Raw genomic sequence first — 27697 nt, 5'->3', positions numbered from 1 at the left:
ATACTATTATAATATAATGATGCAAGTTCACATTTTATTTTAACTAGTACAAGCATATACATTAATTAAAACAAACAGACAAATTTCACACATTAAGGTAAACTGTTTACTTATAATGAGGAAAAGGGGAAGGTGTAATTGATAAATTAAACTGACTGAAGCACTAGCCTTTAGTTGTTCCTTCTGGGAAAACCCCCGGTCTCCTCGAACTCCAGTAGACTGACCCATAAAACACATTGCCTTTACAAGTGGATGTTGAAGTTGTAGCATTTCTGTGATTTCCTGAACACTGTCTCTGTACTTTATGTAAGAAAGAAGGCAGTGCATCAGTAATATAAACAGTACATTTTTAAGATTCAAAACATTCAGTAATACTAGACTAAAATTTTGCACTTCCCACTGTTGTTTTCCAGGGTTTTAACTTTATTTCAATATCCTGTTAACCTTACACTAGTTTATAGTTGTACAATATAATCCCATCTAAACCAATGAATGACAAACATATGAACAGTGGTTCAACACAGGGGAGTTATTATTTTGTATAATTTCCCCCGGACAGTGACACAAAGAAGAAATCACCCTCACTGTCACTCACTGGCTAACTGTATATGTATGCAAAAGTTAATATATTGCAGTCCATTGTTGACCCACCAAACTGCAAACTTTACACAATATTTTCAAAGTACAAGTACTCTATTTCCACCTCCAAAACTTTGTTTAGCTTCTCAGTTACCTTGAATCCCTTCGTAGACATTACCAAGCTCACACTGAAACGTGGGTCAAATCCCATAAACCACATGCTGCCATGCATAATCATCTAACATGTCAATATATGCCTGATGGATGTTTAAGCCACTGTCTCTCAGCAAGTATTTCAGTACTGACAATCATCTTCTCACATTCTTCTTTTGGTTTCAGCTACACACTTCTCAAAATAAAAAGTTCCCATCCAATCTTTTTACTAAACAATACTGCAACATTTGGCCCTCACTCTTTCATACAATCCAAACCTTAACTATCCAGAAAATTTAGTCACCAATAACACACATAACTACAGGAAAAAAGAACTATAAATTATATATGGTTGTATTGTTTTACTATTTTATTAACATGACAACTGAATAACCAAAGTAACAATTAAGATGCTAAATATTTTTATGAATCCCAGAAGTGCAAATTTATTTTTCATGTCTATTATTACAGATTCTGCAGAGGGATTTTTCCCCACTTTTAACACAATAGTAAGCTTGTATAATAAAATCCAATTTAGTGTCTTGGCTTAGCCAAGACACTAAATTGGATATCCATATGCATACTGAATATAATAAATCTTATAACAAAATGAAGTTTCAAATAAATCACCTGAGAAAATATCATGATTTTTGTTGACTTTCCTTCAGCAGCAAACTTCTTGTGATGGTCAACAACAATGGTTAGTAATTTAGTCAGTTTTGGGTGACTTACATATGGCAGCTCACACTTTACCTCTGAAGACTGTGGACCTCCAATCTGTTAAAAGACCCAATAAATTCACAGCAGTTAGACAAGGAGCAGATTGGTTAGCCTAATTATTAAAGAAGTACTGCCTTGGAGACAGGAAACTGAATCATCCTTCTCACATTTATGTTATTTTTTATGTTATTTAGTTACCTTTTCACTTTCCTTATCTGTATCTCTGTCTTTCCTGCTTCTTCAAATTTCCCACTATCATATTCTGGTTGAGTTATCTCACATCCTCTCCACTCATTGTAATTTTTCTGCACAAGAATATTGCAATTGCTCAAGAAATGTGAAAACCAAACCAGTATGTAGCTCCAATAATTTTTTTTTTTTTTCAACAAGTCGGCAGTCTCCCACCGAGGCAGGGTGACCCAAAAAAGAAAGAAAATCCCCAAAAAGAAAATACTTTCATCACCATTCAACACTTTCACCACACTCACACATTATCACTGTTTTGCAGAGGTGCTCAGAATACAACAGTTTAGAAGCATATACGAATAAAGATACACAACACATCCCTCCAAAATGCCAATATCCCAAACCCCTCCTTTAAAGTGCAGGCATTGTACTTCCTATTTCCAGGACTCAAGTCCAACTATATGAAAATAACCGGTTTCCCTGAATCCCTTCACTAAATATTACCCTGCTCACACTCCAACAGATCGTCAGGTCCCAAGTATCATTCGTCTCCATTCACTCCTATCTAACACGCTCATGCACGCTTGCTGGAAGTCCAAGCCACTCGCCCACAAAACCTCCTTTACCCCCTCTTTCCAACCCCTTCGAGGACGACCCCTACCCCTCCTTCCTTCCTCTATAGATTTATATGCTTTCCATGTCATTCTACTTTGATCCATTCTCTCTAAATGACCAAACCACCTCAACAACCCCTCTTCTGCCCTCTGACTAATGATTTTATTAACTCCACACCTTCTCCTAATTTCCACACTCCGAATTTTCTGCATAATATTTACACCACACATTGCCCTTAAACAGGACATCTCCACTGCCTCCAACCGTCTCCTCGCTGCTGCATTTACCACCCAAGCTTCACATCCATATAAGAGTGTTGGTACTACTATACTTTCATACATTCCCTTCTTTGCCTCCATAGATAACATTTTTTGACTCCACATATACCTCAATGCACCACTCACCTTTTTTCCCTCATCAATTGTATGATTAACCTCATCCTTCATAAATCCATCCACCGACACGTCAACTCTTAAGTATCTGAAAACATTCACTTCTTCCATACTCCTCCTCCCCAATTTGATATCCAATTTTTCTTTATCTAAATCATTTGATACCCTCATCACCTTACTCTTTTCTATGTTCACTTTCAACTTTCTACCTTTACACACATTCTCAAACTCATCCACTAACCTTTGCAATTTTTCTTTAGAATCTCCCATAAGCACAGTATCATCAGCAAAAAGTAACTGTGTCAATTCCCATTTTGAATTTGATTCCCCATAATTTAATCCCACCCCTCTCCCGAACACCCTAGCATTTACTTCTTTTACAACCCCATCTATAAATATATTAAACAACCATGGTGACATTACACATCCCTGTCTAAGACCTACTTTTACCAGGAAGTATTCTCCCTCTCTTCTACACACCCTAACCTGAGCCTCACTATCCTCATAAAAGCTCTTTACAGCATTTAGTAACTTACCACCTATTCCATATACTTGCAACATCTGCCACATTGCTCCTCTATCCACTCTATCATATGCCCTTTCTAAATCCATAAATGCAATAAAAACTTCCCTACCTTTATCTAAATACTGTTCACATATATGCTTCAATGTAAACACTTGATCTACACATCCCCTACCCACTCTGAAGCCTCTCTGCTCATCCGCAATCCTACATTCTGTCTTACCTCTAATTCTTTCAATTATAACCTTACCGTATACTTTTCCTGGTATACTCAGTAAACTTATTCCTCTATAATTTTTACAATCTCTTTTGTCCCCTTTCCCTTTATATAAAGGGACTATACATGCTCTCCGCCAATCCCTAGGTACCTTCCCCTCTTTCATACATTTACAGTGGACCCCCGGTTAACGATTTTAATCCGTGCAAGAGGGCTCATCGTTATGCGAAATAATCGTTATGCGAATGAATTTTCCCCATAAGAAATAATGGAAATAAAATTAATCCGTGCAAGACGCCCAAAAGTATGAAAAAAATTTTTTTTTACCACATGAAATGTTAATTTTAATACACACAAACTGAAAAAGGCATGCACAATTAAATGACACTTACTTTTATTGAAGATCTGGTGATGATTGATGGGATGGGAGGAGGGGAGAGCATTATCTTCTTACTGTTTAGAAGGGGAATCCCCTTCCATTAGGACTTGAGGTAGCAAGTCCTTTTCTGGGGTTACTTCCCTTCTTCTTTTAATGCCACTAGGACCAGCTTGAGAGTCACTGGACCTCTGTCGCACAACAAATCTGTCCATAGAGCTCTGTACCTCCCGTTCCTTCAAGACTTTCCTAAAATGGGCCATAACATTGTCATTGAAATAGTCACCAGCACGGCTTGCAACAGCTGTGTCAGGGTGATTTTCATCTATAAAGGTTTGCAGTTCAACCCACTGTGCACACATTTCCTTAATCTTTGAAGTAGGCACAATGGATTCCACAACTGGCATAGGCTTCTCAGGGTTAGCCCCAAACCCTTCAAAATCTTTCTTAATTTCCATACTAATTCTCACCCTTTTTACCACAGGGTTGGCACTAGAAGCTTTCTTGGGGCCCATGGTCACTTATTTTCCAGAAACAGCACCGAAAACACTGTAATAATACGAAATATTCCGAGTGTATGCTTGGATGTTACCGCGGAGGCTGGCTGGTAAACAATGGGACGGCCGGCACATGTGAGGGCACATTGGACGCGTCTCGGACGAAAATCGGTAAGCGGGTTTTTAATCGGTATGCGCGGCAAAAATTTTGCGATAAAAGTAATCGGTATGCGGAAAAATCGCTATGTGATGCCATCGTTATGCGGGGGTCCACTGTATTAAACAAAAGTACCAACCACTCCAACACTATATCACCCCTGCTTTTAACATTTCTGTCATGATCCCATCAGTTCCAGCTGCTTTACCCCCTTTCATTCTATGTAATGCCTCACATACCTGCACCACACTTACATTCTGCTCTTCTTCACTCCTAAAAGATGGTATACCTCCCTGGCCAGTGCATGAAATTACCGCCTTCCTTTCTTCCTCAACATTTAAATGTTCCTCAAAATATTCTCGCCATCTACCTAATACCTCCCTCTCCCCATCTACTAACTCCCCTACTCTGTTTTTAACTGACAAATCCATACTTTCCCTAGGCTTTCTTAACTTGTTTAACTCCCTCCAAAATTTTTTCTTATTTTCATTAAAATTTCTTGACAGTGCCTCTCCCACTCTATCATCTGCTCTCCTTTTGCACTCTCTCACCACTCTCTTCACCTTTCTTTTACTCTCCATATACTCTGCTCTTCTTATAACACTTCTGTATTGTAAAAACCTCTCATAAGCTACCTTTTTCTCTTTTATCACACCCTTTACTTCATCATTCCACCAATCACTCCTCTTTCCTCCTATAACCACAAACTTCTGCCCCACATTCTAATACTGCATTTTTAAAACTATTCCAACCCTCTTCAACCCCCCCACTACTCATCTTTGCACTAGCCCACCTTTCTGCCAATAGCTGCTTATATCTCGCCTGAACTTCCTCCTCCCTTAGTTTATACACTTTCACCTCCCTCTTACTTGTTGTTACCACCTTCCTCTTTTCCCATCTACCTCTTTCTCTAACTGTAGCTACAACTAAATAATGATCCGATATATCAGTTGCCCCTCTATAAACATGTACATCCTGGAGCCTAACCATCAACCTTTTATCCACCAATACATAATCTAACAAACTACTTTCATTACATGCTACATCATACCTTGTATATTTATTTATCCTTTTTTCATTAAATATGTATTACTTATTACCAAATTTCTTTCTACACATAGCTCAATTAAAGGCTCCCCATTTACATTTACCCCTGGCACCCCAAATTTACCTACTACTCCCTCCATAACATTTTTACCCACTTTAGCATTGAAATCCCCAACCACCATTACTCTCACACTTGATTCAAAACTCCCCACGCATTCACTCAACATTTCCCAGAATCTCTCTCTCTCCTCTACACTTCTCTCTTCTCCAGGTGCATACACGCTTACTATAACCCACTTTTCACATCCAATCTTTATTTTACTCCACATAATCCTTGAATTTATACATTTGTAGTCCCTCTTTTCCTGCCATAGCTTATCCTTCAACATTATTCCTACTCCTTCTTTAGCTCTAACTCTATTTGAAACCCCTGACCTAATCCCATTTATTCCTCTCCATTGAAACTCTCCCACCCCCTTCAGCTTTGTTTCACTTAAAGCCAGGACATCCAGTTTCTTCTCATTCATAACATCCACAATCATCTCTTTCTTATCATTTGCACAACATCCACGCACATTCAGACTTCCCACTTTGACAATTTTCTTCTTCTCATTCTTTTCAGTAATCTTTACAGGAAAAGGGGTTACTAGCCCATTGTTCCCGGCATTTTAGTTGACTTTTACAATACGCATGGCTTACGGAGGAAAGATTCTTATTCCACTTCCCCATGGATATAAAAGGAATAGTAATAAGACCAAGAATACAAACATATAAATTCTTCCTTTGTAACACTGTGCTAAAACTGTCTGGGTCACTGAATGTAAGGAGTGATGGAGGCTCAAGCCTCCATTTACTAATTCCAGCTGAGTTGTTGTTAATCACACACTGTAACACTTATGCTATGGAAGACATGTCTAATGATGATTCTGTATAATTGCATACATTCAAGGATACATGTAACGGCATGAGATATGAAGAAAGATCATTATAATTCCAATATTAAAAAAAAAAAATACAAAATTTTACTAAACATACAGAAAGATTTGAATCATAAGACCTGGGTAAAGGTTGAAAAATATTGCAGCAAGTGAATAATGTAGGAAGATACGTATTATGAAAAGCCACTGCAAAACGGGGAAGAAAATTATTTAAAAGTATTTTTTAATTTAGGATTCACTATATGATACTGGGATCACCAATTACAACCATTTTTATAGAGAGCTGCTAAATTCACATGGGTCAAAGTGCCTGAAGGATGGGAAATAAAAGTGTGACACAAGGAAAAGGAGCCCTTTACCAGCATCCGGGCCTCACCCTTCAAGTTGTTCAAGATAAACTGCAACAATTAGAGGATGCTGCATAAGAAATTGACATCTTGGTGGATAGCACTTTTTTTTTTTAAAAAATACATTGGAATAAATGTATTGCACTGAAAATCTACAGAATACATTAGCTAAAACTGTGGAAAGTACAGAGCCTGCACCCTAAAGAAGGGGTTTGGGATATCTACTGTTTAAACGAATATCTCAAATGTCATATCTGCGTGCCTCTGGCAAGACAGTGATGGTGTGAACGATGGTGAAAGTGATTCTTTCTTGGGTCACCCTGCTCCAGTGGGAGACAACTAGCGTGTTTAAAAAAAAAATAGATACACACCTTAGAAAACATCCCTGATGATTCTCCTTTTGAAGACTCTGACAAATTTGATTTTATGTCAAACTTCTGTGATAGTTCTTCCATAAGTTCCTTGAAGTTCTGATTGCGAAGAAGTTCAAATCGTGCCAAACTGTTGCCATTTTTACTGTCTAGTGTTCCTGTCAAAATAAATTTTTCTCTTGTAAGATTCAATTAATGGTTGAAACTGTGAAGGACCTACCTTCCATGGGCCAGTAGGCCTACTGTAGCACATTTTAATTATGCTGCCACTTTTTTTTTACAATCTTTTGTGTGAGACCCTATCAAAAGCCTTTCTGCAATCCTAATAAGAAGCACTGTATTCTTTATCATGATCCAGTACTTCAAATGTTTTATTGCAGGTCAGTTAATTTGTCAGACATGCATGACCTTTTGTGCATCCGTGTTGAGATTCGTTAATCAAATTATGTTTATCTAATTGACTCTAATAATTTGCCTAACTACTGAAGTCAGATTACTGGGCAGTAATTTGGCAGCAATGACTTGTCATGATTTAAAGACATGAATTACATTAGCTGTCTTCCACATCTCTGGCACTACACCTGACTGGAGTGATTATTAAAAAGTTCAGTTAGTGATTCACTAAGATTCATCTTACACTCTGTCAGAACCAATACAGGTCGGCCATCACTAATCTGGCAGTCAGTTATCCGGTTCCATCAACAATCAGGCACTAATTTCGGCTAGCATAATTTCAAATTTCATCATTATATTGATTCAAATCTATATACTGTCTCAAATTTCATCATTATACTGATTCAGAAAGTGTGCAGATGTTTGTAAATCCACAGCAGCAAGCCAGTGGAGGAGAAAGCAGTGATGAAAATGAGGAAGATATAGCAGTGCATGTCTCTATTGATAGGTTAATTGAGTGTATTCTAATCTAACCACTCTGTAATCCAGCAAATTCACTAATCCAGTACACTACAGGTCCCATTGATGCCGGATTAGTGATGGCTGACCTGTAATATGTGGTAATATACAGTATTATTATTATTATTATTATTATTATTATTATTATTACGTCTTCTTTCTTGCAATGCACTGACCATATCCCACCGAGGTGGGGTGGCTCAAAAAGAAAAACAAAAGTTTCTCTTTATAAATTTAGTAATGTATACAGAAGAAGGGGTTACTAGCCCCTTGCTCCTGGCATTTTAGATGCCTCTTACGACATGCATGGCTCACGGAGGAAGAATTCTTTTCCACTTCCCCATGGAGAATTATTATTACTACTATTATTTATTACTCTATGATTATTATTATTACAGTGGTCCCTCAATAATCATCCGGCTTGATAGCCGTCCATTTTGGAAATCGTCGCGTTATTTCGTCTAAACATTGGCTCGCAAATGGTCCGTTAATTCGCTAATCGCCTTTCATCCTGGACGTGTACTCATGGCTCTGAGCCGCCTCGGCCTCCCTTCCCAGCCATTGTGCCATTGTTTACCAGTGAGCGACGGTCCCCTCATGTGTTCATACAAATTATTTCATGATATTCCATTTATTTTAGTACTTGCAAGTGCTAAATAAGCTACCATGGCTCCAAAGAAAGCTCCTAGTGCCAAGCCTTTGGTAAAGAAGGTTAGAAATACGATTGAATTTAAGAAAAACATCGTTGAACAATATGAAAGTGGCGTACATGTGGGCAAACTGGCCAGGATATATAACAAACCCCGTACAACCATATCTTCCATCATAGCCAAGAAAAAGGAAATCAAGGAAGCTCTTGTTGAAAAGGGGGTAAATATGCTGACAAAAATGAGTTCACCAGTACTCGAAGATGTTGAGAAGTTATTATTGGTGTGGATAAACGAGAAACAATTAGCAGGAGATAATCTTATGATGTCAATTATATGTGAAAAGGCTAGGCAGTTGCATGAAGATTTGGTAAAGAAATTGCCTGCAACTAGTGATGATGTGAGTGAATTTAAGGCCAGCAAAGGCTGGTTTGAGAGATTTAAGAAGAGTACTGGCATACACAGTGTGATAAGGCATGGTGAGGCTGCCAGTTCGGACCAAAAAGTGGCTGAAAAATATGTGCAGGAATTCAAGGAGTACATAGAGGCTGAAGGACTGAAACCTGAACAAGTGTTCAATTGTGACAAAACAGGCCTCTTTTGGAAGAAAATGCCAAAGAGGACCTACATTACTCAGGAAGAAAAGGCACTGCCAGGACACAAGCCCATGAAAGACAGGCTGACGCTCATGTTCTGTGCTAATGCTAGTGGGGATTTCAAAGTGAAGCTGTTACTAGTGTACCATTCTGAAAACCCTAGAGTGTTCAAGAAAAATAATGTTATGAAGAGTAAATTGTGTGTGTTTTGGAGGTCTAATAATAAGGCATGGGTCACGAGGGAAATTTTTGTCGAGTGGTTCAATGAAGTGTTTGACGCTAGTGTGAAGAATTACCTCCTGGAAAAGAAATTGGATCTCAAGTGCCTCCTAGTAATGGACAATGCACCTGCTCATCCTCCAAACTTGGATGACCTAATTCTGAAGGAGTTTGGGTTCATCACAGTAAAGTTCTTGCCCCCAAATACCACTCCTCTCCTCCAGCCCATGGACCAGCAGGTCATTTCAAACTTTAAAAGACTCTACACCAAAGCAATGTTTGAAAGGTGCTTTAATGTGACCTCAGACATTCACATGACCCTAAGAGATTTTTGGAAAGAACACTTCAGTATTCTCCATTGCATAAGCCTTATAGGTAAGGCTTGGGAGGGAGTGACTACCAGGACTTGGAACTCTGTTTGGAGAAACTTGTGGCCAGATTGTGTCCACAAGAGGAATTTTGAAGGGTTTGAGGTGGCCCCTGATGAGCCTATGTCAGTTGTGAACTCTATTGTGGCACTGGGGAGTTCCATGGGGTTGGATGTGAGTTTGAAGGATGTGAAAGAGTTGGTGGAGGACCACAACAAAGAGCTAACCACTGAGGAGCTGCAAGAGCTTCAGCAGGAAGAGCAACAGATCGCAGCTCAGAATCTTGCTGCAGAGGAGGAGGAAAAGAGATGGAAGAAGGTGCCTTCTTCAGAAATTAAGGAGATTTTTGAAATGTGGGGTAGGATGGAAAGATTTATGGAGAAACATCACCCTGAGAAGGATGTTGCAAGCCATATTGGCAACTTGTACAGTGACAGAGTCTTGGCCCATTTTAGGGAAGTTTTAAAGAGACGCCAGAAACAGAGCTCTCTGGACAGTTTTTTTGCGAGACAGGACTCCAGTGACTCTCAAGCTGGTCCTAGTGGCATTAAGAAACAGAGAAGAGAAGTAACCCCAGAAAAGCACTTGGTACCTGAGGTGTTGATGGAAGGGGATTCCCCTTCCAAACAGTAATTCAATCTCTCTCCTCCTCCAGTCTTCCATACACTAAGAAGAATCACCAATAAAGGTAAGTGTTATGCTGTTAATGTTCCATTCATCATGTCCCATTGTATTGTTTATGTACTACATCTATATTTCATGTAAAAAAAATTTTTGTTTTAATACTTCTGGGTGTCAGGAACGGATTAATTGTATTTACATTATTTCTTATGGGGGAAAATTGATTCAAAAATTGTCTATTTCTATAATAGTCCCATTTCCAGGAATGGATTAAGGATGATAATTGAGGGACCACTGTATCTTGGTGGAAGATGGCCAGTGTTAAAAAAAAATTACAATTATTATTATTATTATTATTATTATCATAGCCATACTATGAATACAGGTAGAACTGAAGTTATGAATAACAGGTAGATACACAGCATCTGGAATAAAGGAAAACTTCCATAGTCAATATAACCTTAAAAGATACAACATGAACATTCTACATTAGACAGAAAATACAATACTGTACAGTATAATAAAAAACTTACAATACCTTTCAAAAATGTATAAAATGACCTTGTGCCATGTTTCAACATTAGCTCATACGAATGGTAGAGTGTTATACAAAGAGCAAACAACCCATGAACAACACCATATCTCTCTCGTGGAAGGCTGTCTGGGGGGTTCTGACGAAACGCTTCTCGAGCCTGGAAAATCTGAGAAAATTAAACATTTAATGCTTCTTGCAGACAGTAGATATTCAGTAGTTATTCAAAGCTATATTATCAATATTGCTACATGAAACAGTTCATTTTTACTGTAACTTACTCAGTCAACAGAATACTAGTGACAAATTCCTGGATCCAATATGTGCCTCTGTAATCTTTTGATTACTGCCCATAAGATGGGAATACGATACAAATAGAGCTATTAAACTAAAAACTTTCTTCAGTACTGAACTTCAATGGGTGAAAGATTTTTTTATATAAAAATGTAATAAATGAAAATGGGTTGAGGATTTTGCAGTTTTGATCAAATTATTTATGCCCTTCTGGAATGAAAGTTAGGTCATGATTGATGGTGAATGTGTTCTCTTCTTTGTATCATCCAGTCTTGTTGGGGAAATGACCTCATGTGGATGGTGTGAAAAGTAAATCATAACCAAGGAGATTAACAAACAAACAAACAATTTCAAGTTTTGCTTAAAAAGAATTATCCAAAGAATTTTTTTGTTTAACACAAGCCATCTTCCACCAAAGTATGGTGACCTCAAGAAAAAGGAAACATATTAACCATCATTAATTCAATAATGGTCTTGCTAAAAGTGAGCAAACAACACAATTTAAATAACCACCAAAATTGCAAGATCCCCAAATGTCCTTCAGCTTTCCTGAATCTCCTCATAAATGTTATCTTGCTCACACTCCCACAGTATATCAAGCTATAACAACCACTTGTCTCCACTCTGATCTAATGCATTCAAACAAGCTGGCAGGATGCTCAAGCCCCCTGCATGCAAAACCTCCTTTATCTTACTTCTCAAACTCCTCCTGAGACAACCCCTACCCCTCCTTCCTTCCACTAATGATTTATACACCCTGTAACATTATTTATAAATGCCTAAACCACTTCAATAACCTCTCCTCAGCCCCCTGAGTCATACCAATTTCTCTATACATAATGCACAATTTTTTCATTGATTTACACACTAAGTGTTGACTGGTGGCACAGTGAATATGTACAATGGGTCAAAAATACTCTATATAAATTGAGTGATATAAAATATAAAGTAGATGCCTTTTACACAACTGTAGATAGATAAACAACTTTCAAAACAAGCTACTAATATGAGCTTTAACCAGAGAATACAGTTTACATTATTATTTATTATATCCACATAAATAAGGATGCATGATTATATAGTCTATCCAGTGAATAAACATTCAAATTGTTTACCTGAAATTTTGACAGTGTAGTTTCATCTTTTGTATACAACACCTTCATATCCAGTAGTTTACTAATGTACACTTTCAGTACCTAGAAAATTGTTAGAAATTAAAAACATTTTTAACCAATAAATTTTGTTGCATCTATCAGACATGCAAATACAGTAAGAGCTACTGAATTATATACTAAATATATAAATAACCTGCACATGTGAGAAACTCCTATGTGGGGGTTATTTGTGTATTGTTCCAGTCATGGTATTGTGCCTTTTTGTTCTTTATGTTCTAAATACTTAACTGATAATAAAAATAAAACTGACTTTAGCAACAATATACCTCAATAATTTTATCTTTTATACTCCCTTCCCTCCTCACAATAAACAAATATTTCATGTACTATTAATGTATGAACAACTTTAAATCAGCAGCAAAACTTTTATACAAGACTGTCAACAGCACATCATAGTACACTCTTGATTTAATGGAATTCAGAAAAACGAACATAATCCACTGGGTGAAATGATTCAGAAACGATGGTCAAAGTTTATTTGCTATGGACTTATATACTTATGGTTTACAACACTGACAGGTAGATAAATAAGATGCATGTAGAATACAGATACCCAGGTGTTACATATATGCCTTATTCAATTACAGAACTGTCCATTATTGTGGCCATCATGGTACAACAGTCTCATCTCTACCGATCAAAATCACCATTACTGGCCAGCCACTCTTTATTAGAGAATTGCATCATAACTTTATTGTATAAACACATCATTGCAATAAAGAACTTATAGTATGAAGACACTACGTATAGAGCAAACCTTTATTTACTGAAATTTCACTCGGAGACAATGTTTTTCAATGAACAAAACATCATTAAATAAAAGTTTGTTCTGAACTTAGTATCTTACCATGTTTATCAGTAGTCCAGTAATTATAGTACATAAAACTTCTTAATTTAATCTTATAAAAATATCAGAAAACCTTCTTAATGGCAGGAAACAACAATTTGGAGGCTGTTAAAAAAAAAATACACAGAATAATGGTATTTACGAACATTGAGATATCTCTTTTTGAGGATGCTTAGCTCATTTCCTAAAGGTACAACAATCTTTTCTATACTGCGATGGAAGACATATGCCTGTATATCTGGACTATCCTCACTTCGAAGTTCTATGTGTGATATCATCAAATTTGTTAACACCTGAAACAAAAGCACAACATTTACCATACATCATAAAAAATGACATAATATACAACGGCAGTATGACATTCACAAACATAATATACTACATGTCTCAATATTCTATACATTTTCAAAATGCTTTCAAATACAGGTTTCCCTCCATGAGTAAGCTGAGTGTTCAGAAGCTGGAACCTATTTTCCTATAAAACTCATATGACAAGTGGAGATGCTTTCCCAAGCCATGATATTTTGTATCCCATTTCATTTACTTTTATTAACAAAGAATATTTATACAATATTTTACATTCAGTGTTGTGCTGTATCACTTGTAAATAGTAGTAAACATTATTTGATTAATGTATACATGTTTATAAAACAGAACAGATACAGTACAGCATACAGTACAGCATACAGTACAGCAGATAAGCAGGAGCAGGTAGCAGCTAGAACATCTCCCTTTTCTTCATTCTCACTCTCCTATTCACCCCTACCATCTCTTACATGTAGGAGAAGGTAGCAGCTGGTCAACTTCCCTCTCTCATTCTCACTCTCCTATTCAACCCCACCATCTCTTACATCATATCTAACTCAAAACTTGCATATACTCACCACTCTCTCACTGTTATGGTGGGGTATCAGATGCCTGGTTATATAATATGGGAAGGTAGTAATGAGGGCACTATTAATTGTGTGAGGGTGTGACGTGAGTGAGCAGACCTCCCACTGTCCTGCACCTCACCCACTGATATGTCCAGTACACAAAAAATCCTATGTACAGTAGTTTATCATTATATTTGTGCTTTATTACTGGCAAATATATCAAGCATTTTAGGGGATAGTAACTCCCTCTCCTATATACATTACTAAATTTAAAAAGAGAAACTTTTATTTCTCTTTGTAGGTCACCCTGCCTCAGTGGGATATGGCTGGTTCATTGAAAAAGAAATATCAAAGTATTTTTTGAACCCTGGTTCAAATTCCACCAAGGAATATTATATACTGTATATAATAAATATGTTCATTCAATTTAGCATTACTATATATAGTATTTTTCATCATCATATACATTGTGTTTTAGGTATGTGTAACACTGCATAAATGTTAAAGTCTGTTAGTATTACTCTTAGTTTAATCTGCCCAAAAATGCCTTGCATAAATATTAGCTTTCTTATTTGTAGTCACAGTGGGGGCCCTGCTAATCTTCCTAGCAAGTATAAATATACACCTAGTTGTACAAATCTTATTAGGCTGGCATGGTATAGTGCACTGGCCTGCTAATTTTAAGACTAGCTGGCCATGACTTTCAACTCCACTCCCTTTGATGAGTTTAAAGAAACCACCCATCCTCAAATTCAATTTGTCATTAAAAAATACAAAGTAAAGAATGAAGAAACAAACCTGTTGAACAGCCCTCACATCAGTTCCTGGAGTTGCTGAGAGGGCCAAAATGCGAAAGTCATGACGGTGTTGTCGAAGTACATGAATCACCTAAAATAAATAAAAAATAAATATTATAGTCTGAAGAAATTAAATTAAGCAGAAAAATTAAATTCCTAGAAAGAGCAAAAAAAATAGGAAAGAACAATATAAAATAGTTACTGCTTACTACGATAATGCTACTCATATTACAGTACTTCTTTCCAATTCCTAAATATTACAGCATTCCCAAATATTACAGCATTCCCAAATATTACAGTGCTTCTTTCCAATTCCTAAATATTACAGTATTTCTCCAGTTCCCAAATACAGTATTACAATACGTCTTTCCAGATCCCCTAACTACTTCTATGTCAGATTAAATCATCTATCACAACTTTATAAGCCTTTGATGAATTTGGAAGCCAGAAATTTTTCTTTTAAATACACTTTCTGAATATTTATAATAGGGAATTTCTGAACTAGGAGAAATCTCTGGGCCCCAGTGACTCTGAATACATAGTATTTGGCTGCTACACCAGTCCAGCACATAAATATTCTGTAAAGATTAGATTGCTAATTAGATCTGATACTCCAAACATAAACAAATTACCAGTAAGTTAGGAAATGGCACATTCATTTTACCCTCTGGATTATTAAATATTATTGTATACACTAAAGTAGTATTGTACATAACATTTTCTAATAACTGTATATGAAAAAATCACATTAAATAAAAATGACAAAAATATGAGTACAGTAATTTGTATACAATATTTATACCAAGGAAATTCTCACCTGACAATATGAATAATTTCCAGTAGCACGGTGAGCCTCGTCCAGTACCAAACACTTAATCAGTGTTCCTGGACAAACCCCTCGAGTCAGATCATTTGTCAAAACCTGTGGTGTGAGGAAGAATATTCGCTTCTGTGTCCAAGCTTTAGCCCTGTTTTCCAGAGACATTGTACCTGAGATAGGAAGAATTTGTTACCTGTAATATATTTTTCATCCTGAAGAGGGCAATGTCATTTCTAAATGGCTTGCCCAGCCTAATATCTCTTCGAATGATAGGCAGTAAGTACCGACATATACGAAATCAAAGACATGTATGCAGAGCAAGCCATTTCACATTTCAACATTTCACTCAATGAGAGTTCCCACCAAGTGAAAAATGAATTTTAATAAAGGCTTACTCTCTAATTATGTCTTTCATTTATCAAGATCTTAACATTTCAGTAGCCTTCAGGAATTAAAAGCAATATCTTAAAGAAAATACTTATGTAAAAAAAAAAAGCTGTCAATGGCAAACCATTTTATTAATCAAATTCTTTATCTATGATTTTTCTAACTAGAGCCATGAAAGTTCTATATTGTTACAACAGCTATGAAGTATCATTTTCACAAACTCTCAGTAACTACACAACAAAACAGCACGGGATTGACGGCATAATACGGGTACAGTATCGGCCCACAACATTTTATCACCATCACAACATAACAAGGAACATTAATCTTTAAACAACAATTTTGTTAAGGATATATCCTGGGATTTTGGTGGTACACCTATCATCAATGCACTATAAGGGAGGGGTGGGACTGCTGCAGTTGGAGGGTAATTCAAATTGCAAGTACAGCACACTTCTGGCAAGACAGTGATTGAATGAATGATAGTGAATGCATTTTCTCCTTTGGTTCAACCTGCTTTGGCAGGAGATGACCAGTGAGGCAAGAAAGAGTTATGATCACCTATTATGTGAAGATTGAAAATTCAATAGCTCAAGTTGGGAAATCTGTAGAGAGAATTTTATCACTAAAGTAAAAATAGAAGGCTGTTAGAGAAAAGAAGAGCCTATGCCTTTGCATAGGATGAAGCATGGCATTTAAACGGTGTGAGGAACTATGCATGGTCTCTGAACAAATGTAATAAGTAAGCATTAGTGCTCTAAACTAATACCACCTCCAAAAATCTCTCTTCTACACTCCAACACCCCCAGTGTATAAGCACTTACTATAATCCAATTCTTACATCCCACATTTCCTCTAATCCACATAACTCTTGAATTCAAACCTTTATACTTTCTCCTTCCTTTTAATAGCTGATCATTTAATATCAATGCTACTCCTCCTTTAGCTCTGGTACTTTCTGATACACTCAATTTAATACCATTTACTCCCCCCCCCCATTGAAATTCTCCCACTCCTTTCAGCTTTGCTTTGCTTTGCTTTGCTTAGTTCTATGATATCCAGCTTCCTTTCCCTCATAACATTAAAAATAAATTCTTTCTTATTATTAATACTACATTCATGCACATTCAAACAACCCAACTTTAAATTTCCTTCATTGTCTTTTAAGTACTGTAACTAATACAATTATTATTATTCAGTATTCAAAAAGAAACATTAACCCATGTGAGTCATACAGTATTCAGTTGAAGTGCATTGCCACTAACCTGTCATTTGTGAGGTATCTTCCTGAGGGATGCCCATAATATTGAAGCATGCCTCAACTTGCTGTGCCACAAGAGGCTTAGTTGGTGCCATAAACACTATTTTACTTTGTGGATACCATCGATAAAAATTATACATCACAACTGCTGCTATAAATGTTTTCCCTAAACCTGTTAAATATAAAACATGTCTATTACCAATAACTTAATTAAAAGAGCAATTAGAAATTTGAATGATATTAATAACGTTAATTATTATGCAAATATATAACTGAAGTTTATTTCACTATAGTATTGTTACAAACCAGTTTTAAAATGTATACAAAATTTTATGACTGTAACAACCTGTTGGTAGCGACACAAGTGTATTTTTATATAATGCTTTTTCAACAATACAGTACTGGTAATCTCTAATAGGATAATTAATAGGGTAGATCCATGTTCTTCCAGCATCCTCATCAAATCCAGGTAATGATTCCAAAGGTGTGGATTCTGGTACTGATGGATGGGAGTGTGACTGTCCTCCTTCTTTTGGATCTTTTGACCCATGATTCAAAACTGAAACTTCTGACTTTTTGGTATCTACATTTTCTACCCTGTAAGAAAATTAAGACATGTTATTCATCTTTAATTTCATATGAAAAATTTTAAAATAATCCTAAAAATAATTACAGTATACTGCATATAGTAATTTGAATTGTAATATGTAAGTATCAACCTAGGTTTACAGTTTATCAAATTTTCAAAAGTTACATACAGCATCAATTTTTAGGAATATATAAATGGATGCTGGCATAACTCAATGCTTGCAGAAGTTAGTTTAGTATCTGTATTATGCACCACATTCCCATCCTGCAGGTGGTAATCAACAGATTAGTCACATAATGGGCCCAGGAACAGGGTCCCAGTTTTCATAGCAAAACAAGTTACAGTGGTAATGAACTATTTACATGCTCATTTTTTAACATGTCAGCCATTTCCCGCTAAAGGCAGGGTGACCCAAAAAGAAAGAAAAAACTTTCATCACCATTCAACACTTTCACCATCATTCATACATAATCATTGCCTTCACAGAGGTACTCAGATACAACAGTTTAGATGTCAAGCAGCCAATATCCCAAACCCTTCCTTTAAAGTGCAGGCACTCTACTTCCCACTTCCAGGACTCAAGTCTGGTTAACAGGTTTCCCTGAACCCCTTCACAAAATGCTACCCTGCTCACACTCCAACAGCTCGTCAGGTCCCAAAAACCATTCGTCTCTGTTCACTCCTCTCTAACATACTCACGCACGATTGCTGGAAGTCCAAGTCCCTCGCCCAAAAAACCTTCCTTAAGATGAGTTATTTATGCAAACATTAATTCAGCCACAAAAATATTACAGGGTAGGTTATATGTAGTTTTGAATTATTATTATTACTTCATATTTTAGCAAGATGTCACTGTGGATAAAAATACTTTGACATTTCTTGAACATTTGTGAGTTGCTTCTGAATTCATTAATTTGATCACATTCCAACATAATGATGCAGGATGTGACAGTAGTGTATCTAACCACATTTAGTTATATCTACATCAGCTGGTGATGCTGATGCAACCTCCCAGAGATACTTGTAGCTTAGCCAGGGCCTAGTTGATTTTGTTGGATGCACACAGACATGTGGCTCCTCCTGCATGACAGAATGATGATAGGTTAACTGACTGATTCAGTCTCTCTCAGTCTCAAGCCAATGAAACCATACCACAGGTGGGGTTTGAACCCACGGTCAGAAAGTCTCAAAACTCCAGACCATCGCATTAGCCACTGGGCCAGCTTCTGACTGCGGGTTCAAACCCCACCCGTGGTATGGTTTGTTTGCAATCGTGTCATAACGATTTCGTGAGTCAAGCCAATGAAGTTCATCTGAAGTTCTTTTCATATTACTGTCCTAAAACTACTAAATGGCAGCCCAAGACTGTCATTTACTGGCTCCTTGAAGATATGCCTTTGCCAATTCATCAGTTCTATCATGCATCTGAAGACCAATGTAAGATGGAATCCACAGGTGTAGTTTGGCTCCACTGTCTGTAATCCTACCATTTCTCCAAGTGCTGCATGACCCCTATGGTCTTAGTGCTAATCCCCATGGAAGTAACTTTGTCTGACCTTTTTGGTTATCCTAAGTAATTTACACATACGTTATACTATGACTTGACCAGCTGAGCCATGGTTCCTATGTCGGTTTTTGTGCAGCCAGCAATAATAGCCTGGTTGATCACGCCCTTATCCACCACAAGGCCTGGTCATGGGCTGGGCTGCAGGGGCGTTGACTCTCATAACACCCTCCAGCTATGCATACCTGTGTACCTGTACCTAAATAAACTTACTAACCATGGTAAATGGTACTGACAACTGATTTAGACACGTGAACAAATACTGGGTCGTATTTATCAAAAGTCATCATATTCCAGGACTAAAATGCTTTGAAACAAATCCTCTTCAAGGGGGGCTCCTTGGCGTGGTGAAGAGGCTCTTGGTCTGAGGAATTAGACCTGTCGGTCTTCTTCCTCAGACCGAACCTAATTACCCCCCAATCTCCCCTCCCCTATCCCATCCTCCCCTTTTTCCTTTCCTCCTCCTCCTCCCCACCCCTCCCTTTTGCTCTTCCTCTTTTTGGCCTTTGGGATTTCTCCCACAGGCATGCTAGTTCCTAGGTAAGGGAAAGGATACCGGGGTCCATCCCATTCCGTTGAGGTTCTTGGCGGTGGCGTAGTTTGCCGTGGAATCTGGATCGCCTGGGGATGTCCCAATCCCTCTCCGGTATCCCGGAGTAGCTTTGGGTGTCTTTCGGGCAACGGGTGTATCTCTGGAAGCCACCTTTCGGATTCCGGGGGTGGTGGCCGAAGGAGGTATGCTTTGTGGCGGATATCCGGCCGCCCTCTCTTTTGTCCACCGAGGTAGCTCGGCAGATGTGAGGTTGCTATCCCGGATTGTTAGTTTACTAGCATGATGGGTAGGGTATGGCACGGGTTCCATGCTGCATCTGCGCTACTTGCGGTGCTGAGGTCCTCTTGGGCGCGGAGGGAGATTTCTGGCCCTTTCATTCCTCCTAGGAACTATCCCTCCCCGGTCCCCCCTTTTTTTATTCTTTTTTTATTTTTATTTTCTTTTCTTCTTTCTTTTTTTTTCTTAAAAACAAAAAGAAAGAAGTAACCTAACCATGGCAGCCCTAGTCCATGAACCTACTACCCCCGGGCCCCTTCTTGATACCGCACCCCGTTCTGACCCCGCCTCGTCTTTGGACCACTCTTCAGACACTCCTCATGCCTCTGGACCTATTGCCGGTGCTGTTTCCTCACCCGCTTCAGGTACTGAGGCCTCGACTGACTCCTTCGATTTATCGGACCTTCGCTCTCCTCTGACTATGCTTCCGGCCTCTCCCTCTATGGTGCGGCAATTTTCAAATCGCTGACCCGTTCCACGTCGGACCAACTCTGGTCCCACGCCTAAACGCCAACGACAATTACCTGCTGATGATACTTCTCCACTTTCTCGTTCTTCTCAGAAACGATCGACACGTCCTTTACTACCTTTCCACGCTCAGTTTCAGACTGAACAATGGACTAAATTCTTCACTTTACGACCGACTTCCTCTACTGCCTATCTTTCTGACCACAGTATTGGCAAGGCACTCCTACGCCATGTTGGTAAAGATATTTCTTTTCATGCTCTTAAGAGCGGTACGCGCATCATTACCGTACAGAATGCTACCCAGGCTCATGAGCTCTCTCATCTTTCCCATATCGATACTGTTCCTGTCACTCTTGAAAAACATCATTCCCTCAATTCTTGTAGTGGTACCGTCATTCTGCCCCATACCATAGTTCAACAAAATTTCCAGACATGTGGCACTGACATTCTTGAACAGCTGGAACTCCAAGATCTCCCAATCCTCAAGGTAGACACTTACGTTCTTCCTGCCCGCGGGCGGAGACGATACCCTAGCAATGTGGCTCGTTTAACTTTTGACAGCCGAGAACTCCCATCCTCAGTTTATATAGCAGGACATCGGTTACAAGTTCGAAAGGTGATCCCTACACCAAACAGTGTCGAAATTGCTGGCGATTTGGCCATCGAGTGAAATATTGCAAATCTATCGCCGAATGCCCAGTCTGTGGTGCCGATGACCATTCTAATACGTCTTGCAATCGATCTCCCTCTTGCCTTAACTGTCATGAGGCTCACCCTTTGTACTCTTGCCGTTGTCAAGTCTATTTAAACGAGCGGGAAATCCGTTACCTCAAAGAGACAGAAGGTCTCCCTTATGCCATGGCAGTTTCTCATCTCCGCCTCCAAGGGAGACTCCCACGTGTTTCTTATTCCCGTGTTTCAAAACGTCCCCCCACTTCTGGTATCTCATTTTCTACACCCACCTCTGTGGTTACCTCTCCCATAGTCACTCCTGTATCTAATCCTTTTGCTGTCCTCGGCTCAGACGTCCCTACTTCAATGCCTCAGTCTGATCTCGCTTCTTCGTGTTCTCTCTCACAAGCCTCAGTATCGACGAGACCTCGTACGACACCTCCTCCCAATCGTCCCTCTACTTCTCAAAAGTCAAAAAAAGGTCCGTTAACACCTCCTACCCATCTTCCACCTCCTCATTTTACCCTCCCTGTCTCTGTCCCTGGTTCTCCCCCTCTCACTGGCTCAGTTACAAGTGTAGAGGTTCACCCTCCTCCTCGTACTGTACCTTCCTCCCCTGTTCCCTCCCAAGTTTCTTCCTCTTCTGCCACCTCCCAGGTTCCTGCCTCTTCTGTCCCCTGCCACGCTTCTCCAGTTCCCTCCACCCTTTCACCCCCCCCTACCTTGGTACAGTCCAATACAGTTCCAATCTTTACTCATTCTCCCCCTACCATTTCCAATATTGTCTCCCATACGACGTCTCTGAATTCCGAAACACTTGAAGCAATCTCTGAATATATTGCAGAGACCAAACCATCAATGGACACTGATCCACCTTCCGCTCTTTCTCTCTCCTCTGCTCCATCTGCGCAACTCCTTTCTTCACAGCGCACCGTTCCTTCGCTGCTTGAACGTTTTCCACTGCCTCCGCATGTGGACTTTTCTAACCCCTCTAGTCCGTAGGAACCCTTACCTGCGGATTTCAAGTATCTTTATCATTGCCAATCATGGCCTATTTACAGTGGAATATACGTGGCCTCAGGGGTAATCGGGGTGAGCTTCAGATGTTACTCTCCCAGTTTGCCCCTGTTGGTGTTTGCTTACAGGAACCAAAATTACACTCTGCTGTGTGTGTGTGTGTGTGTGTGTGTGTGTGTGTGTGTGTGGTGTGTGTGACTCAACAATCAATATTTGCACCAATAACTCATTACAGTTGTGACCGGGTGTGGAAGTGTGAATTGCTCATTACTCTATAATTTGTTCATGATTGTAGCCAAAGTATAAACGTAAGTAACCATTCTACAGAATTCATTACCTTTGTAACTTGTGAGCTCATTACCTTTGTACCTAGTTCAGCTATCAAAACTTTGGGGGCCCAGTCCCTGGACCCATTACGTACCTCTGTAATCTGTAAATACCTTTGTAACTTGTCATGATTGTGACCACACTTACCTGGAGTTCATTACCTTTGTAAATTGTGAGTTCATTACCTTTGTAAATTGTGAGTTCATTACCTTTGTAAATTGTGAGTTCACTGCCTCTGTAACTTGCTCAGCTATCAAAACTTTGGAGTCCAGTCCCTGGACCAATTATGTACCTCTGTAATCTTTTGACTACCGCCCACAGGATGGGTATGGGGTGCATAATAAACATATTAAACTAACTTAAACTAACTGTTATTTCTCCCATCTCAGGCTATAATTTATTGTATTCTTCAGATCCTTTTCCTGATGGGACCTTTAATGAAAGTGCCCTTCTTCTACGCACTGATATTCCGTACCATCAGCTATTTGTTCATACTTCGCTGCATTACACAGCAGCCCGTATCCACTTACATAGGTGGTATACGCTCTGTTCTTTATATCTCTCTCCTTCTCGGGCATTATCTATTCCGGATATTGTCTTTCTTGTTTCGTCATTACCACCACCGATTTTGTTACTTGGTGATTTTAATGCCCACCATTTCCTCTGGGGGGGGGTCTCACTGTGATTCCCGTGGAATTCAGTTAGAGGCTTTTCTTGCCACCCACCCCCTCCATGTTTTAAATACAGGTACTCACACCCATTTTGATCCTCGGACTCATACTCTCTCTTGCATCGATCTCTCAGTCTGCTCTTCCTCCGCCGCATTAGACTTCACTTGGTCTGTTCTCCCGGACTTACATGACAGTGATCATTTCCCAATCATTCTTACTTCCCCTTCACATTCGCCACCTCTTCGCACCCCACGCTGGCAATTTAATCGGGCAAATTAGAACCTTTACTCACACCTAACTGTTTTTAAAGAGGTTCCTTCTTCGTCCTCCATCGATGAGCTTTTACACCTCTTCTCGTCCTCCGTTTTCACCGCAGCTTCTCATTCTATACCCCAAACTTCGGGCAGGCATTCTCAGAAATGCGTGCCTTGGTGGTCTCCTGCTTGTGCTCGTGCAGTACGTTTGAAACGCGCTGCATGGGGCAGGTACCGGTACAATAGAACCACAGAGAGACTCCTTGATTTTAAACAGAAGCGTGCGATCGCTCGCCGTGTCATCCGTGACGCTAAACGCACTTGCTGGCGAGATTATTTCTCCACCATCACCTCTGCTTCCTCTATGAGTGCAGTCTGGAAAAAAGTATGAAAATTGAGTGGTAAATATTCTCCTGACCCGGCTCCTGTTCTGCGGGTTGCCGGTGTTGATATAGCAAACCCACTAGATGTTGCCAATGAAATTGGCAATCATCTGGTCCGTATTTCTCAGGGACTCCATCTATGCCCCTCATTTCTTTCCTCAAAGTCTGCCAGAGAGTTAGCACCCTTGGACTTTTCTTCTCTCAGAGAAGAACAGTATAATGTGCCTTTTACACTTCAAGAACTGGAGGCAACACTCTCAGCTTGTCGATCATCGGCAGCTGGGCCCGACGACATTCATATTCGTATGCTACAACATTTACATCAGTCAGCGCTTGCAGTCCTATTACGCCTTTACAATCTTATTTGGTCACAAGGAGTTCTTCCACAGCTGTGGAAATCCGCCATTGTTCTCCCTTTCCGCAAACCAGGCACTACGGGACATGAAACCTCCCACTATCGTCCCATTGCTCTTACCAGTGCAGTTTGCAAAGTAATGGAACGCCTAGTAAATAGACGTTTAGTGTGGTATTTAGAGACACACAACAGTCTCTCCACTCGTCAATATGGCTTTCGTAAGGGACGTTCTACCATAGACCCCTTACTATGCTTGGATACGTATGTTCGTAATGCCTTTGCGAATAACCACTCAGTTATTGCCATATTTTTTGACCTTGAGAAGGCATATGACACAACTTGGAGGTATAATATTTTAGCCCAAGCCCACTCCTTAGGCCTTCGAGGCAATCTACCATCCTTCCTTAAGAACTTTTTAACTGACAGGCATTTCCCTGTTCGGGTTAATAATGTGCTCTCCCCGGACTTTATCCAAGCTGAAGGTGTCCCCCAGGGATGTGTTCTGAGCACAACACTTTTTCTCCTTGCTATTAATGATTTGGCCTCTAGTCTTCCATCAAATATTTGGCCATCACTCCATGTTGATGACTTTGCTATTACCTGTGCAGGCGCTGACTGTCACCTCATTACAGTTTCTCTCCAACATGCAGTCGACCGTGTTTCCAATTGGGCCACCACACGTGGGTTTAAATTTTCCAGCACTAAAACCCACCAAATTACTTTCACTAGACACTCTGTCATCTCCGATCATCCTTTGTACCTCTATGGCTCCCGTATCCCTGAACGTGATACAGTCAAGTTTCTGGGCCTCCTCTTTGATCGTAGGTTATCCTGGAAACCTCACATTACCTCTCTGAAGGCAACTTGTCACAGCCGGCTGAACCTTCTTAAAACCCTTGCTCATCTTTCATGGGGAGCTGATCGTTGAACCCTCCTTCGCCTACATTCCACCCTTATTTTATCGAAACTTGATTATGGTGACCAGATCCATTCAGCGGCATCTCCTGCTACTCTCTCTAGCCTTAACCCCATTCATCACCAAGGATTACGTTTATGCCTTGATGCTTTTCGCTCTTCCCCTGTCGAGAGCCTCTATGCAGAAGCGAATGTTCCATCCTTATCCGATCGCCGTGATGCCCATTGCCTGCGCTACTATGTACGCTCTCATGATCTCCGCAATCCTTCCATTTATAGAATGGTCACTGATATTAGTAGACATTCTTTATTTGTTCGCCGCCCCTGTTTACTCCGTCCCTTCTCTCTTCGCCTTCATTCGCTCTTGTCTTCTCTTCAACTACCACCTTTCTATGTACATGTAGCATCTCACTTTTCCCTACCCCCCTGGGAAGTTCCAGCTGTTCGAGTCTGTTCTTTCTCCCTCCCTTGCTCGAAAGCCCAACTGTCTACGGTCGCTTCCCGCTCTCTTTTTCTTGACCACTTTCACTCTCATTCTCATGCCATTGCTGTGTACACAGATGGCTCTAAGTCTTCTGATGGCGTACGATTTGCAGCAGTGTTTCTGGACAGCGTCGTACAAGGGCATTTACTATCTTCGGCTAGTATTTTTACTGCTGAATTATATGCCATCCTTAAAGCACTTATCCGTATTGCATCTATGCCTGTGTCATCATTTGTGGTTGTCTCAGACTCCCTTAGTGCTTTACAGGCTATACAAAAATTTGATACACCTCACCCCTTAGTCCTCTGTATCCAACTTTGGCTACGCCGCATCTTTACCAAGCATAAAGATATTGTTTTTTGTTGGGTCCCTGGTCATGTTGACGTACAGGGCAATGAACAGGCAGACACTGCTGCGCGGTCAGCAGTACATGACCTACCAGTTTCTTATAGAGGTATTCCATTTACGGACTATTTTGCTGCAATATCTTCCCACCTTCACACCCGTTGGCAACAACGTTGGTCTACTATGCTCGGCAACAAACTTCAATCTATTAAACCGAGTATAGGTTACTGGCTGTCTTCTTATCACCAGTGTCGAGGTTGGGAGACTACTCTCTCCCATCTTCGCATTGGCCATACTCGTCTTACTCATGGAGAGGCGTCTTGCTCCTCTCTGTGAGAATTGCCAAGCTCCATTATCAGTCAGCCACATTCTGTTGGACTGCCCACTTTATCAACGAGCACGCAGAATTTACCTCTGTCATCGTCTTCGCTCCGCTGCTCTCTCTTTACCTTCCCTTCTCGCTGATGGACCCACCTTTCATCCGGACTCTCTCATTGACTTTTTGACAACAACTGACTTACTTCACAAATTCTGATACCTTCAGCCCTTTCTACTTCAATCTCTTGCTACCCTCTACCCCCGTACTATCCCCTGCCCCGCTGTTTTCTGTAACTTGCTGATCATCCCTCCTCCCTTCTGCCATCCAATACCCTCGCTTCCTTCCCTACCCTGCAGCGCTGTATAGCCCTTGTGGCTTAGCGCTTCGTTTTGATTATAATAATAATTTGAAACAAATATGTATGTCATACGATATTACAAGGACCCCAATGAAATAGTCACTGACTTTTTTGGGGTTATCCTTGGTAATTTACACTATGTATGATAATTGTACTTATGTGTACCTGAGCCTAAATAAACTTACTTATATTTACGATGCGTTTCCTCAAGTGTCTGTTAAATCATTTAATCATATGACTCCATGATTAGTCATGAAAACTACGGGAGCTTTAACATAGCACAGCCTTAATTTGGTTACCACAAACATCAACTTACAATAAACTATCCTCGAAGGCTTGAGCAATGATATCATCATCGTCATCACCGAAGATATCACAGTCAAAATTTACACTACAATTCTTATTGTCTATCTCTGTGTTATCTTTCTCTGCCATTTCAATGTCTGAATTCTCTCCTCAGTGTGAAAACTGCGCTTCCTTTCCCTTATTCATCTCCATGATAGATGCAGATTGTTTAGAGGTTTCCTGTACATCTTATAAAAACACAATTCTCCTTCAGGAAACGTGCAAGGGAAATAAAAACACAAAGAAGCACACATGACACATCCTGATTGATGTTGTGGGTTATAAGGGACATCACACCTTCCGCCGTACTGGATCCTGCTTCAGGGGAATGCC

The 27697-nt window shown here is 39.6% G+C and overlaps 1 protein-coding gene across 3 annotated transcripts in view; it reads right to left on the bottom strand.

Annotated features, from left to right (window-relative positions):
- Window positions 1–27697, bottom strand: part of Fancm (FA complementation group M) — a 77612-nt gene extending 49915 nt beyond the window's left edge. For all 3 annotated transcript variants that reach the window (XM_053786064.2, XM_053786065.2, XM_053786066.2), the window contains exons 1-11: window positions 27336–27697; window positions 17816–18066; window positions 17474–17641; window positions 15819–15991; window positions 15003–15092; window positions 13476–13622; window positions 12423–12503; window positions 11020–11182; window positions 7119–7276; window positions 1363–1509; window positions 169–300 (exon numbers count right to left, since the gene is read on the bottom strand). In XM_053786064.2, coding sequence (XP_053642039.1) covers window positions 169–300; window positions 1363–1509; window positions 7119–7276; window positions 11020–11182; window positions 12423–12503; window positions 13476–13622; window positions 15003–15092; window positions 15819–15991; window positions 17474–17641; window positions 17816–18066; window positions 27336–27454 — 1629 coding nt within the window. In that variant the 5' untranslated portion in view covers window positions 27455–27697. The remainder of the gene's footprint in view (window positions 1–168; window positions 301–1362; window positions 1510–7118; window positions 7277–11019; window positions 11183–12422; window positions 12504–13475; window positions 13623–15002; window positions 15093–15818; window positions 15992–17473; window positions 17642–17815; window positions 18067–27335) is intronic.

Source organism: Cherax quadricarinatus, chromosome 50 (genome assembly GCF_038502225.1).
Source record: "Cherax quadricarinatus isolate ZL_2023a chromosome 50, ASM3850222v1, whole genome shotgun sequence".
In the NCBI taxonomy this organism is placed as follows: domain Eukaryota; kingdom Metazoa; phylum Arthropoda; class Malacostraca; order Decapoda; family Parastacidae; genus Cherax; species Cherax quadricarinatus.
This window is presented reverse-complemented; position numbering and strand designations above follow the sequence as displayed.